Source organism: Cervus elaphus, chromosome 11 (genome assembly GCF_910594005.1).
Source record: "Cervus elaphus chromosome 11, mCerEla1.1, whole genome shotgun sequence".
Lineage (NCBI taxonomy): Eukaryota > Metazoa > Chordata > Mammalia > Artiodactyla > Cervidae > Cervus > Cervus elaphus.
In genome coordinates this window covers 100,272,283-100,287,493 of record NC_057825.1, presented here as the reverse complement: position 1 = coordinate 100,287,493, position 15,211 = coordinate 100,272,283, and the positions used below count along the sequence as shown (strand labels likewise).

Below are 15,211 nucleotides of genomic sequence, written 5' to 3'. Positions count from 1 at the left end.
ACGTCTCTTAGGTCTCCTGCTTTGGCAGGCGGGTTCTTTACCACTAGCGCCATCTGAGGATCATGCAGTCTTTCAAATTCTGGTCTGCCACTAATCACCACTGTGACCTTGGAAAATTACTTGACTTCATGGAGCTCGATTTCCTTATCTGAAAAGGAGGATGATAACAGCATCTGAGATGAGATGGTCCATGCAGAATGCACACACAGTGCACAAATGTGTTCAGTGGTATCCACTGTCTGCCTTCTTCCTTTCTCCCCCCTCCCCCAGACCCAGGGAACTACAGAAACCTGCAGACGTGGTCAAGCAGACCTCTGAAAAATCAGGGTGACTTGAAAGGTGTCCACAGATACATGACGGAGAAATTTGTGCCCATTTTCAAAGAGGAGATTCAGGAATCTGCACACAGATATGCTTGAATTTTATCGCTAGCAAGGTTCTTAAATTATTCAACAGCTTTATTTACAAGAGCTGAACACAGCATCTGCAGGCTCTTCTAGAGGGAGGCAATGGTCCCTTTCTCCACTTTGATATTTGACTGGCATTAGGAGGAGGAGGTTAAAAGCAGAGCATTTCTCAATTTGGCAAACTAGCTTACGACTCCCTGGAGGTGATATACACAGGTTAGCGCAATAGTGTATTTTCATATGTGTCTGAGCAGCAAATTATTCACAGAGTGGGCCTCTGATACTCAGCCACAGGGGTCCATCCTGCCCAACAATCTAGGCAGTGAGTTAGATGGGCCATAGTTGCATATTAATCAACCTTGAGGATCACACTGACTGGAATGGATGGTAAGCTCATTTAACGATGGGATCCAGATTCAAAATTAACCCAAGAGGGACTTCCCTGGTGGTCCAGTGATTAAGAATCTACCTTCCAATGCAGGAGATGTGGGTTCCATGCCTGGTCAGGGAACTAAGGTCCCACGTGCCGTGTGGTCACTAAGCCTGCTTGCCCAGATGCCACAGCTAGAAAACCTGGGACTGAATAGCTGAGTTATTCAGTTAAAAGACTCACAGTGTCAATCTTTTAAAATCAGCATGTATTTTTGAGATTCACCCACACTGTAGCCTGTCCCTGTAGTTTGTTTCCTTTTGTTATTGAAAAGCTTTCAATTGTATGATTATATCATAAAATGTTTATCTGTTCTGTTAACGCTATTTCTAGTTGTTGGCTATTATGAATATTATGAATGAAGCTGCTAAGAACTGTTGTGTACAAGCCTTTGCATGGAAATATGTCTTCATTTCTCTTGAGTAAATATTTAATACTAGAATTGCTGGCTCATAGGTAGATATATATTTAATTTTAAAAGAAACGAACAGATCTTTTCCCAATGTGGCAGTGTCTGAGAATGGAGCCACTGCTCCACATTCTTGGGTCAAATTTTTAAAAAATATTTATTTATTTATGGCTGCATTTGATCTGGGGAAGAGGGACAACATGATGGTTTCCTTCAGATTCTTTTAAGGACACAGGACAAGACTTGCTCTGTGCAGCTCCAAAGGGAAGCCTGAGGACACTTCCAACAGCTGGGAGTCACTGGCTTTGGGTCACAACAGGAAGCGCTTTCTAGAAAGCACCCATGACCCAGAGACCTGCATGGCCCAGCACAGTGCCCAGCACTGAAGAGCTGACTGCATCCCATCCTCCCTGTTCACCTGGAAACACCAGGCCCATGCATGCCTGTGTGCATACCAAGTCACTTCAGGCGTGTCTGACTCTTTGCAACCCTATGGATTGTAGCCTGCCAGGCTCTCCTGTCGATGGAATTCTCCAGGCAAGAATACTGGAGTGGGTTGCCATGCCCTCCTTAAGGGGATCTTCTCGACCCAGGGATCAAACCCTCACCTCTCGTGTCTCCTGCATTGGCACAGTTGCCCATAAAGCAGCAAGTCCCCTCTCCCTGGAAAGATGCAAGCAGACCCTGGATGGCCACGTGACATCCTGTGGATGGAACCCCTGCATTGGGAGGGTGAGGTCAGACCCAAGTGAGTCTCACCTGAGAATGCCCTTGGGAGGGACGCTATGCTCTCGGCTAGGCTGCTGCGAAACCGAGGTTCCAAACACGCATGCTTTCTGGGAGGGCCTGCAAGGTGGAAACCCCCAGTGCTGGGCTGCTGCCCAGGGCTCTGAGACCTTGAGCGCTGGCCAGGCCTGTTACTAAAGGTCCCTGCGACCTTGAGCAAGGGACCTCGCTGCAGGGGAGGTGGCACCGAACTAGCACACTCAAGAGTAACGAAAGCAGCCACACCTGTGCTGTCCCAGGGACTCCTAAGTGCATCTGCCACGGCCGAGTGGTGAGAGGCTGGCAGGCTGCCCAGTGTGGCTCCCACGACCTGCTCAGAACCTCACCCTGAGCAGGCAACTCTAGGCCACCCACGCTCCCACCCTGGGCCGACTGTGTGCAGAAAGACCAGCCACATCATTGATTTGTTTCCCAAGGGTGTCAGACCGGTCTCGCCATCCTAATAAACTTCCTCATGAGAACAGCCCCTTCTAGTTTGCAAAATGCAAACTGATGGAGCCTCTGCAGCCTCTAAACCTCTGTCCAGGTCAGGATGGAGGTCTGTCTTGGACTCACACTTACCCCAGCCTGGGTACTGGGCCCAGCTGTCCATTCTGGAACGGGAGGCAGGAATTTCCCTGGTGGTCCAGTGATTAAGACTCTGTGCTCCCAATGCAAGGGGTGCAGGTTCGATCCCTGGTTGGGGAACTAAGATGCATGACCAAAAAAGTTTTTTTAAAAAAGGGAGGGGGATATGAAAGAGAAGGGCCTTCCTGTCGCCTAGACGCCTGCCCTCCCCCTGGGACCACTCTGCTTGCCTGGCAAGGTCATCGGATCCTTGACCAGAAGACCAGCTCGCCACACCACCCCCTACTTCAGGCAGCGTGTAATTTATAAAGGAAGTCTACCTACCTCACACCTTCCTTAGAGAGGAGAGAAGAGCTTGTCCAAGGCCACAGTACTGGTAAAGGACAGGCGAGGTGGGGGGACCCACAACTCCTGTCTGTCCAAGCCCAGGGCACTAAAGCCACCCCTCCCCGCTCCCCCCTCATGGCGGGCTGGCTCTCTGGCTTCCATGGGTAAGTGGGAAGCCCTCCTTCCTCTTCCCCGGCCTCCACGACTCGCACATACCATGCAGGACTGCTTTCATCAAGAGGCAGATGGGATTAAGCTGTGAAGCTTTCACAGCACCTTCCCCTCCCTCCTGCCCTGGAGGTCGCTCAGGCTCCAATCCAGCTCCCCCCACTCCTTCCCATAGAGGCACTGGCCTCCAGGGCGACGGGGAGGAAGGTCAGCCCTGACTCCAGGCTGGCCCACCAGAGGCGGGGCAGTAGAACCACTCACGTCTGCACATTTCTGAGCATCCACATCGGGCCTGCTTCCAGGGGCCAAGGCTCCCACCCCTCTGCTGGCAAGGCCACCTTCTGCGCGCCACCAGTGGTGGCCTGTGAGCTCTGGCCCGACCTCAGCAGAAAGGCACGTGGGAGGCCAGGTCTCCAGGCCCCACCGCCCGGCCCACCTCCTGCACTGTAACCAAAGACCTGCATCGTCCAGGGCTGACCCTCCAGGCTGCTGCCAGGCACAGGCTCTTCCCACCCTGCACCCTCAGGGCCACACGCAGCTATTTCACACCCCCTGCCTCAGCTCACCTTCCCTCTGCACCACCACCTTCAACCGTGCCCCTCCCCAATCTGCCTCTTTCTTGCTAAAGGCCTGAGTCAGTCACAGGCCTCCAAGCAAGACCCAGCCTCACCTGCAGGCCCTGGGAGGGGCACTCAAAGGGTTTATTCCAGCTTTCCTTTCATCCTGGCTGTCTCCTGACTCCCATGGATGTCCTTAGATGCACATATATACTTAGAACTTTCTAGTATGATTCAGTTGTAGGCTCGAGTATTCAGTTCCCAGGAGAATGTCATGGTACAGCCTCATCCATCACACGCTTTCTCACTCAGCATCAGATTCACAGGCTCTCCTGGTAACTGTCTCTTGTTCCTGACGGTTCCGTGGCCCACACCTGTGCTGTGCTTAGCTGCTCAGCTGTGTCCGACTCTGTGAGACCCCAAGTCACAAAGAGCCGCCCACCAGGCTCCTCTGTCCAGGGGATTCTCCAAGCAAGACTACCAGAGTGGGTTGTCATGCCCTTCTCCAGGGGATCTTCCCAACTGGAATTGAACTGGGGTTTCCTGCATTATCAGGTAGATTCTTTACCAGCTGAGCCACCAGTGAAGCCCGTGGCCCGCACCTACCTGTACTCTGATGTTGGACCACTAAGTTTTTTTTGAAGTATAGCTGCTTTACAATGTTGTGCTAGTTTCTGGTGTATAGCAATGTGATTCAATTATATACATATTCTTTTTTTCAGATTCTTTTCAATAAAGTTCATTACAAGATGTTGAATATAGTTTCCTGTGCTATACAGGGACTTACTGAATATAGGTCCCTGTAGGAACTTGCCGTTTATCTTTTTGGATCTCTAATTTATATATGGTTGCACCAGGTCTTAGCTGCGGCTCACAAGATCTTTGATCTTCATTGTAGCATGCAGGATTTTTAGTTGCAGCACATGGGAAATAGGTCCCTGACCAGGGATTGAACCTGGGCCCCTTGCAATGCAAGTGCAGTGTCTTAACCCCGGACCACCAGGTAAGTCCCTGGACCACTAATTTAATCCTAGTCGTCAGGGCCATAAATAACACCATGAGAAACCTCCATGCAGCTTCCTACAAATCCAGGTGGGAGATTCCTGGGAAACCCCCAGCATGGGATGGTGGCTCCAGACTTACACACACGTGTGGCTCAGGAGCTGCCAGGTGCTTCCCAGAGTGGCCGCACAGACTACATCCCCAGCCAGCCTGATGAGAGGAGAAAGCATGTTCCTGTTTGAAAAAGTCTTTGCAAGCTGTGGCGGCAGAAAGTGATGTTTCAAAAAGGCAGGCTGAGGCAGCAGGAGATCAGAGGGGCTGTGATGGTCTCTCCACACCACAGAGCAGGTGGGAAATGATGGAGAAGGAAGGGAGGAGACCAGGGTGGGGATGGGGATATGAGCCGAAGTGTTACAGGAGAGTTAGCAAGTGAAGACCACCACCCACACTCCAGGGAGACGGAGCCGCGAGGGGCGGGTTCCTGGCACTTCCCTGCAGGCTGTGAGGGGGAGACTCACTGGAAGCAGAGCTGGGTGAAGGGAGAGGAAGCCCCGCCTGAGCCTGGCCTGAGCCCTCCCCCAGCCCACCCCAAGAACCAGGCATGCTCCAAAAAGTTGAAACAACCCAAATGTCCATTAGCTGTTGGGTAGATAAACAAATGGTGGTATATTTATTCAATGAAGTATCATTTGGCCATAAACAGGAATGAACTGCTGACACAGGCCACGACGTGGGTGAATCTTGAAAACACGATGCTAGTGAGAGAAGCCAGTCACAAAAGGTCACATGCTGTGTGATTCCATTTATATGAAATGTCCAGAGTAGGCAAATGCATGGAGACAGAAGGTGGATTTCAGTGCCAGGGCCTGGGGGGAGGAAGTGGTGTGAGATGTTGGAGATGACAGATACGAGGATTTCTTTCAGGTGATGAAAATGTTCTAATATTGATTGTGGTGATGAATGTACACCTCTGTGAACATACTAAAAGCCCTTAAAGTGTGCACTTTGGGTAGATTATATAGTATATTATGAATGATATCTCAATAAAGAGATGCAATGGATATGTGAATTATATCACATATATGTATATTCTTTGTATATCCTTTGAATATGCAAAGGATATGTGCATTATATATCAATAAAGATTTTCTTTTTTAAATCTCCTTGGAGGATTATTTGCAGCAGTTTGGTCCTCTTTTTCTAGACCACAAAGCTTCAAGGAGAGGAAAGAGCAGCCCCACAAACCTGCCGGGTCACCTTCATTGGGCCACCTCCCCCCTCTGCAGCTCATCTAGTCGTCTTAAGGATGGAGGGACCAGGTTTGAGGGTCGTTCCACCCCAATATGTATTGACTGAAAACCTCGAAGCCTTTTGAGCCAGCAGCACCAGTTCTGGAAATCTCACCTGGAGAGCCAAGCTCATGCAGGAGAAAGCACTTGTGTTCCAAAGTGTTCCATGCAGCATTTTCTGTTGTGCTGAAAAAAAAACAGAAACCACCTAAGTTCCCCAAAGCAAGAGAACAGTTACATAAATGGCAGCTGAGCCATTTAAAAACGTGGCCTGGAAACATGGACAAACAGGGAAATGATGCGGCTGGGAGGTTCGGTGGAGAGGCCGGACCCGGAGAGAGAAGGGAAGGAGAAGGGAAGACTGAAGCTGCGGTGTTGGCGGGGATGGAGAGCTAAGGCTGAGCCCAGCCCCCTCCTCTGCTTAGAAGTCCATCAGTGTCAGTGTCGATCATGGTGTTGGAAATCAGTTATTTGGTGTTTCTCCTGCCCGTTCAGGCTGCCTGCAGGCACCTCCTCGGGCAGGTGGACTTGGGGGCAAGGAGACCCGGTGGCCACTCCCCAGGCTGCCTCCCAACAGGAGGGCAATGGGCAGAGTTCCTGCAGGGACAGTGGCCGTGGGCCATCGTGGGTTCTGGTGCAGAAGTCCTGTCTGCATGCCCTGCAGAGCATCCTCACCCCACTGGGTTAGCCCCCCAGGAGAAACTGGGGCTCCATCTGGGGCAAATCGCTGCCCTCACAGCAAATTGGAACCATCTTGGGGACGGTGACCTTGGTAGCTCATTCTGTGTCCTTGCCCCTCCACTCAGGAGCCACCTAGGATCTGAAGCATCAGTGATAGAGCGAGGAGGAGATGCTGGAAGAAAATGTTACCTCGGGGTCCAGCCCGTGCCCCATGGCCTCAGGCGGAGGCGCCCTCCCCCTGGGGAGGCTCCCCCCCAGACTTACCTGGCAGCTGGGGCAGTGGCGGTGGGGAGACTGGCCCAGCACCCACCCGGCAGAGTCCCCTCTCGTCCTTTCACATGCCAGGTCACAGCTGAACAAGAAGGTACACACTTTCCTCCTTCCGCCCCCGACCCCAGGCCTCCTGTGGGCGACTCCCACCCCTACCCCTCACGTCACAGGGGCAGAGAGGCGGCCACACCCCGTCACCTGACGGAGGAGATGAAGGATGTGAAGAGTGCCCAACGGTCAGTAGGAGCCCCCAGCGGGCTCGCGTCTTGGGTCCGGGGTTACAGGCCTCACCTGAGTTCTGCTTGGGGCCAGTGGCCTTGGCAACTGCTGTCTTTAGGCCTGAGAGACAGAGAGGACCAAGGCAGGCCGAGAACTCATGTGGATAAGCTCGGGAGTGGGGCTGTGATGAGAGTGGGTGACGGGGCTGCTCTGGCTCAAGGAACTAACCCCCAGAGTCTTAGGGAGACTTTTCCACTTTCCAGAGCAGTTTCCCATGAGGGCCTCAGTCCCATCAAGCTTGGTCCCAGCCTGAGGGACAGGACAGACAAACCATGTTTTATAAACCAAAGAGCCACCTGTAGGGCCTGCTCTGCCAGGCTCCACACAGGCTATTGGAAGGGTCCAGTCCAGGGACAGACAGACAGACAGACAACTGAGAAGGCTGCAGCGAGGAAACTGCCGGCAGAGTGTGTCCACAGGCTGCAGAGACCAGGCAGGGGAGACCTGAAGCTGGGGCTCTTTCTGAGCAGCAAGGCCCGGAGTGGATAAGCAGGAGGAGAAACAGCCAGGTAAAGGAAACAGCACCTGTGAAGACCGCGGGCTGCCGTCAAATAGCTTCAATTACTGAGAGCTACTAAGCTCTGGGTGCCCAAAGTCACCCCATCCCATAATTCTATGAGGGAAGTATTATCATCCCATTCCCTGGATGAGAAAACTGAGTCTCATGGTACACGATTTGCGGTTCCTCCTAAGATTTTTGGAAGTTGGGGTAGGCCCACTTAGGAGGACACCGAAATCTCTGTGGCTTAGCAGAAATAGCTCACATCACAGTTCCATGTGAGTCAGGCAGCTCACGTCCCAGCCATGACTCAGGGACCCAAACTCCATTCATGCCCTGGTGCCACTAACTTTAGCCTGTGGCCTTTGAGTTGCTACAGGGGGAAACTGAGTGGAGGATTGCAGGAGGTAGATTTCTATGGACCAAAAAAGTGGTATGGGTCTGCGCTGACCCCTTTCCCCTGGCCCGAGTCATTCCTAGGTCAAGGGAGCTGGGAAACACAGTCTAATGGGCGTGCAGGAAGAAGAGGAACCCAAGGATCTCAGAGACATGGATGGCTCAGCCCTGAGCAATCCATCTGGAGCCCAGGTCCCTAACTGTAGGCTCTGCCTCCCATTCACCTGGAGGAACTGGGAAACTTGGGGGCACGGCAGGTAACTGGGGGATGCAAGGGTGGGGAGGAATGGCCCTGGAGGGGCACCGGACGTCTGGACCTTGTCCTTGGGCAGTGAGGAGCCACTGACAGCAGCCAAGAAGTGCCATGGGCAAGTCTGGGCTCCAAAGAGATAAGGCTGCCAAGGAGAGAGAGGTGGGGGAAGCGAAGGGTAAGGAAACCAGGCCAGGAGGTCAAGTGAGTGGCCCAGGGTCTCTGGTGATCCAGAAGCCAAGTCTCTGGATCCCTAGCTTCAGGGTTCATCCTCCTTTGTCCCAGGCCATCACGAAAGCCTCATCCAGGTGGTCCCTGCAGGGGTCCTAGGCAGGACAGCCAGCCCCATCCCCAGGGCAGCTGAAGGGCACCCTGGCTCCAGGAGGGTGGATATGAGGTTGTAATTCTATTGCAAGCATCTGGGAGCTGCAGGGGCGGAGGGACCAATAACCATGTTTTCTTCATTGCAGGCGCCAAGGACATCGCTCAGGGCCAGTGAGGAGCCATTAACCCAGACTGAGTGGGCCCTGCAGGGACACTGTCTCCCAGCAGCCTCATTAGGCCAGGGCCTCACAGTGGGAGATGGCATGGGTGTGGGTGGACCACCAAAGAGACTGGGGGGCCTCCCCCAGGGAAGCGTGGGTGGGGCAGCAGGTCATCTAGCCCTGGATCTGGGCTCGTGAGTGACTGGGGATAAAGATAGGTGTTTCCTGATGTATATGGGCCACCTGGTGGCCAGGTACCAGCTCCTGTAACACCCCCTTCGTCCCCCTCCACTGCCTGGTAACATCCTCTCCCTCCTCCCGCCCCTCAAGGGGAGGTGGGGGGAACTCCTGTGGGGTTTCCCCCAGCCTCTGACCCTGATCACAGCTGCTGGCTCTTCCCCTCACCCAGCCTCACTCCATCCACTGAACACCCGCTGTTGCATCACACAGTCACGTCTGACTCTTTGCGACCCCACCGACTGCAGCTCACCAGGCCTCCCTGTCCTTCACCATCTCCCAGAGTCTGCTCAGACTCATGTTCACTGAGTCAGTGATGCCATCCAACCATCTCGTCCTCTCTCGTCCCCTTCTCCTCCTGCCCGCGATCTTTCCACCTCCCTCCCGGCTAACTGAAGTCACCACCGTAACCCCGCCGCCCCTGCCAAGCCCCAGGGCTTGACTTGTATCACCTCGCCTCATCCTCAAGAAGGACCTTGTGAGCACTGTGCTTCTGTAACCCCAGGAGGACGGGCTGCAGCCCAGAGAGGGGAGGGGGCTGGCCTGAGGTCACAAAGCAACAGGGGCAAGAGGCAGCGCTGCTACCCCTCCCGCCTGCCCGCCTCTGCTCCCGGCCCGCTCTCCCACTGCACCCCCGCGCCAGCCCCCCGCCATCCCTTCCCTGGGGAGGAGAGCTCTGGCTCCTCTCTGGGTGCAGCCGTGTCCGTGAACAGAGCCTGTTGCTCAGGTCTGGGGTGGTGGTGGGGAACCAGCCTGATGGGCGGACTCAGGGCTCCATCCCACCAAACCAGAGGAAAGGGACGGCAGGAATAACCACCAAAAAACCAGCCTCTAAGGGAGCCTCACATGGTGGACTGGTCCCTCTAGCACCAGGAGGTTATAACCACACGCACAACACACAGACGCACACCCGGGGGACCCAGACAGCTGCCTCCTCCTCAGGCAGAGGCGGCCAGAGAGGACATCCAAAGGGCAGCAGGGAAGGCTGGCAGCTGAGCGGTTCGCCTGCAAGTGGGCTCTGGGCCCCTCTCCTCCCCGCCCCCGGGGAAGAGTGGAAGAAGGCTGGCGGGGAGGGGCTGAGGAAGAGCACAGAGAAGAGTGCGATTGGCCAAAGAGAGGCCCTGGGCTGTCTCACCATAGGATCTCTTCTCACTCCAGCCACGCAGGCTGATGAGGTCACACCTTCAAGCCCGTGCCCACATGAACATGACCGATGTTCTAATCCCTTCACAAACAGCTTCTGCAGGTGCCCGAAGTGTGACTTCACCACCTCCCCCATACGTGAGCCTCAGGAGCCTCGTCCTACCCCGTCTCTGCCTTCAGCGGCTGCATCTGCAGGACAGAGGTCCAGGGCAGTTCCCGGGCAGAAGGGACTCCGGCGGCACTAGTTCTCCAGAATAGGCAGCCTTTGCAGTCCAAAACCTGGGTGTACCTTCCGTCTTTCCAATTTGGGAGCTGTGTGCCCCCGGGCAGGTTGCTTCACCTCTCTGAGCTTCCTCATGTGTATCTAACGTAGTCTAATTTACGGGGTTTTGAGTATCCCGTATTCACCTCACAGGCCACATGTAGGCTCGTAGTCCTTAGAAACTGGCTCTGCCACCTCCTAATCTGATTGCCCAGGATCCTGACTGCCTCTGAGCACTTCTGTCCATCCACTTGGCCTCTAAGTCAGCTAGTGGAAGACTGAACTCATTGTTGAGCTCCACACCAGGTCCCCTGAAAATAATGGTCATACCAGATGCTGAGGCTAAGCACTGGGAAATCATCTTTGACTTTGTCTCTCAGCTTAAATGTTACCCATTGGTAAGTCCCTCACCCAAATCTGCCTTCACCCCAGCCCCCCGTACTCAGAGCAGGGTCAGGACCAGAGCCTGTCGGTGGCAAGGGCTCACTCTGTCCCAGCTATGGGGTGCAAATAGGGGATGTAGAGGCAGGCCCGGCCCCAGTGGGCTTTCAGTCAGATACAGGCAGCCCACCTATGCAACTTTCCCCCACAACACAGAGAGACTGGGAAGGCTCCAGGGAGGAGATGGCTTTGGGATGGGAACTTAAAAGACAGGGAGCATTTGAATCAGTGCTGGAAGGGCGTTCCAGGCCAGGGAACAGTGACTTGCCCATTTAGTGATATTTTAAGGGCCTGTTAAGTGCAGGCACCTTCTGCCCAATAACTAGGACAGAGGACTCTGCTCTTATGGAGTTTACAGATTCAAGCATGATAAGTTCTATGAAGAAAATAAAACAGAATGTGGTGGAGAGTGACAAGCAGAGGCTTATATAATAAGACATTTGCAGAAGGTCTTAATGATAAAAAGGAGTCATGTGAAACTGAAAGGAGGGGCTTCCCTGGTGGTCCAATGGTTAGGAATCCGCCTGCCAATGCAGGGGACACAGGTTCGATCCCTGGTCGGGGAACTAAGATCCCACATGCCTCAGGGTGACTAAACCTGCACACAGCAACTACTGAAGCCTGGGCACCCTAGAGCCCATGCTCTGCAATAAGAGAAGCCACAGCAGTGAGAAGCCTGCACACAGCAACTAGAGAACAGCCCCCACTCTCCAAAACTAGAGAAAGCCCAAGGAGCAGTGAAGACCCAGCACAGCCAAAAAGAAATGCGAAAGATAAATAAATAAACGTTTTTTTAAAAACTGAACAGAAGTGTATTCCAGGCAAAGGGAACAGCAAGTGTGAAGAGACAAGCCTGACTTCTTCAGGGAACAAAATACATTTATAATCCAGATAGGCTAGACATACAGACTGATAGGATAGAACCAGGAGTCCATCAATAAACCCATGTATCTACATCCTTTCAACAAGGATGCCAAGAGCATTCAATGAGGAAAGAATAGTTTTTGATGTTGTTGTTTTTGTTTTTTTTGGCCACCCCATGCAGCTTGCAGGCTCCTAGTACCCTGATCAGAGATTGAACCTAGGCCACAGCAGTGAAAGCCCAGAATCTGACCACGAGGCCACCAGGGAGCTCCCCAAGAATAATGTTTTTGATAAATGGTGTTGGGACAACTGGATATCCTCATGCCAGAGAATGAAGGTGGTCCCTTACCTCACAGCATATGCAAAGATTAACCCCTAATGGATCAAATATCCAAACATAAGCACTAAAACCCTTGGAACAAAACATAGGAGTAAATCTTCATGACCTTGGATTTGGCAATGGATTCTAAGATATGACATCAAAAGCGCAAACGAAAAGAGAAAAAAGTAGGCGCTTCCCTGGTGGCTCAGTGGTAAAGAATTCATCTGCCAATGCAGGGGACACGGGTTTGACCCCTGATCCGGGAAGATCCCACATGCCATGGCGCAATCAAGCCTGTGTGCCTCAACTACTGAGTCTGTGCTCTAGAGCCCAGGAGCCAGAAGCTGCAAGAGAAGCCACACAGCGCGAACCACGCAGCAACGAGAAGCCTGCACACCACATCTGGAGAGCAGCCCCTACTCTCCACAGCTAGAGGGAAGCCCGCGTAGGAAGGAAGACCCAGCATAGCCAAAAACAAAGAAATAATTAAATTTTTTAAAAAGACATACATTTTTTTAATGTCTAAAAAAAAGAAGGAAATAGATAAATGATAAATTGGGCTTCATCAGAATTTTTAAAGTTTTTAACATCAAAGGACACAATCAAGAAAGTGAAAATAACAAAGCCTACAGATTGGGGAAAAGTATTTGCAAATCAGATACTTATAGATCTGAAAAGATCTCGTTTGTAGAATATATAAAGTACTTTTACCATTCAATAATAAAAAGATAAATAATCCCACTTAAAAATAGGCAAAGGACTTGAATAGCTGTTTCTTCAAAGGAGACACATAAATGGGCAGAAAGCACATTAAAAGGTGCTCAGTGTCACTAGTCATTAGAGAGACGAAAAACAAAGCCACCGTGAGATACCACTTCATATCCACTGAAGAGGCCAGTGAACAGACTGGGTTTTTTGGCTGTGCTCCATGTCATGTGGGATCTTAGCTCCCCAACCAAGGATTGAACCCATGTCCCCTGAAGTGGAAACACAGAATCCAACCACTGGACTGCCAGGGAAGTCATCAGAATTTTTTTTTTAATTTTTTAATTAAACAATAAAATGTGTTGTTCAGGCTGCAGAGAAATTGGAACACTTACCCATTGCTGGCAAGACTGCTTTAGAAAACAGTTTGGCTTAAAAAACAGCTGCTTTAGAAAACAGTTTGGCAGCTTCTCAAAAATCTATACATAGGACTTCCCCGGTGGTCCAGTGCCTAAGACTCCCAGCTCCCAGAGCCGTAGGCCTGGGTTCGATCCTGGCCAGGGAACTAGATCCCACATGCCACAAATAAGACCCAGCCTAGCCTAATTAATTAATTAATTAAAACAAACTTTTAAAAAACAGAAGGAGTGCTTGGATGATGAGCCCCAGGCCCAGAGAGGGGGAGGGGTGCGTCCCACTCACTTGGCAGGAGAGCAGGACAGAAGTGAGGTCCTGGTCTCCCAGCCCCAGGCTCACACCCAGCTGTAGACTGCTCCCACAAGGTATCTGTGTCCTTTGAAAGTCACACGGGAAGGTGGGGGAGGGCCAAGACCTGAAGGATCTGGCATCCACATGGGGGTTGGCAAAGCCTCTCCATCCTCCTCAAGAGGCAGGAAGGCAGGCCAGGTGCTCAGCATGGACCTGGCTCCTTGTGGGACCTATAAACCGCGTTAGGGTCGCTGGGAGTGAGCCCTGGGGCGCCCAAGGAAATTGGGGACAGGGCCTGCGCTTCATCACGCTGTGTATTCTAGCTGGAGCTGAGAAGAGCCTTTGGATTCTGAAGAATGAGCATCTTTCCTCAGAGGCACAGAAAAGGCTGGCAGGAAGGCTTCCTCAGTGGTCCAGTGGTTGAGAATCCCCCTCAACTCACCTGCCAATGCAGGGGACGTGAGCTCCATCCCTGGTCCAGGAAGATCCCACATGCTGAGGAGCAACTGAGCCCGTGAGCCACAGCTCCTGAGCCCACACTCTAGAGCCCATGCTCCGCAACAAGAGAAATTATCGCAATGAGAAGCCTGTTCAGCCCAAAAAGAGTAGGCCCACTTGCCACAACTAGAGAAAGCCCGCTCGCAGCAACCAAAATGCAGCACAGCCAAAGAATCAATCGATCAATCAGTCTTTGGCGGGGGTGGGGGGTGTGGCAGGAAAGACAAGCAGGGCCAGAGGCAGGGGAGGGGCGCTGAGGAGGGAAAGGCCCTTCTGGGGCTCCCACCCCGCCAGGCCCCCCTTGGGGGTGACAGCCAGGTGGCAGCCACTCTACCCAACGATCCCACCAAGCCCCGGGCCTGCTGAAAACTCTCGGGTTCTCAGGCCTAGGAGCCAGGAGGACGGAGCAGGAGGGTGGGGACGGGAAGGGGGGACCTGGAGTTCTGGCCCCCGCCCTCCCTCGAAGCCTCTTCCCCTGGCCTGGAAGAGGCCCTGTCCGCCCATGAGTCTCCGCTGTTAAAAATAACCCGCCTCTCCATCATCCCGACAGCCACACTGCTCGGGGACAGCGTGTTCCAAGCCCAGCTTGCTCTCTAGGGACCAGAGCAGCAGGGCAAGAAGGGCGTGGATGTTCCTGGCCGGCCTGGGCCAGGAGAGCGTGTTCTGAGGCTGGGGCCCCACAGGCTCTGACAGCTCAGTCTCCTCAGTCGTGTCGGCCCTCCTGCCCCGGAAGACCCTACGAGTTGGGGCCCCAGGAGGCTCGGGGAGCTCATGTGGGCTCTTGGAGGCCCACAAGGAGCTACGGGATCAGGGGCCTCTCCTGGTGACCTGGAACTTTCTCCCCACTTGCATGGAGCTCCACAAAGAAGAAGACACTGTGGTCACCTGTCACCATACGGCTTCCTTTCTGATTCCCAAAAAACACCCCTGGGTGGGCCTGGGGCCAGGGAGGAGACCGAGGGAGCTGGTGCATGGGCAGCTGTGTCCTTGCCCCTCAGATGCTGTCCTCTCTCTGCTGTGGCCCCCTCCCCACAGGAGAGGAAGAGGGAAACAAGCGCTCTCAGAGTTAAGAGCCCAGGGTCTGGAGGCGGAAAGGCCCGTGTTCAAATCCTGCTCCCCAACCCTGACAACTGTGACCTTAAGAAAGATGCTTGACCTCTCTGTGTCCCAACTTTCTCATTGGTAAAATAGATGCTCGTTTTCCCAACTTGTAGGGTTGCTGCAAGAGC

General features: G+C 53.1%; 1 protein-coding gene across 1 annotated transcript; it reads right to left on the bottom strand.

The window, feature by feature from the left end:
* Positions 1–4,613: 4,613 nt before the first annotated feature.
* Positions 4,614–13,963, bottom strand: LOC122702672. Its single transcript, XM_043916348.1, has 5 exons — positions 13,927–13,963; positions 7,092–7,232; positions 6,888–6,975; positions 6,058–6,128; positions 4,614–5,519 (listed from the first exon to the last, which is right to left on the bottom strand). Exons 1-5 carry the CDS (start codon positions 13,952–13,954, stop codon positions 5,065–5,067), a joined length of 783 nt encoding a protein of 260 aa, XP_043772283.1. The 5' UTR covers positions 13,955–13,963; the 3' UTR covers positions 4,614–5,064.
* Between the last annotated feature and the right edge of the window lie 1,248 nt (positions 13,964–15,211).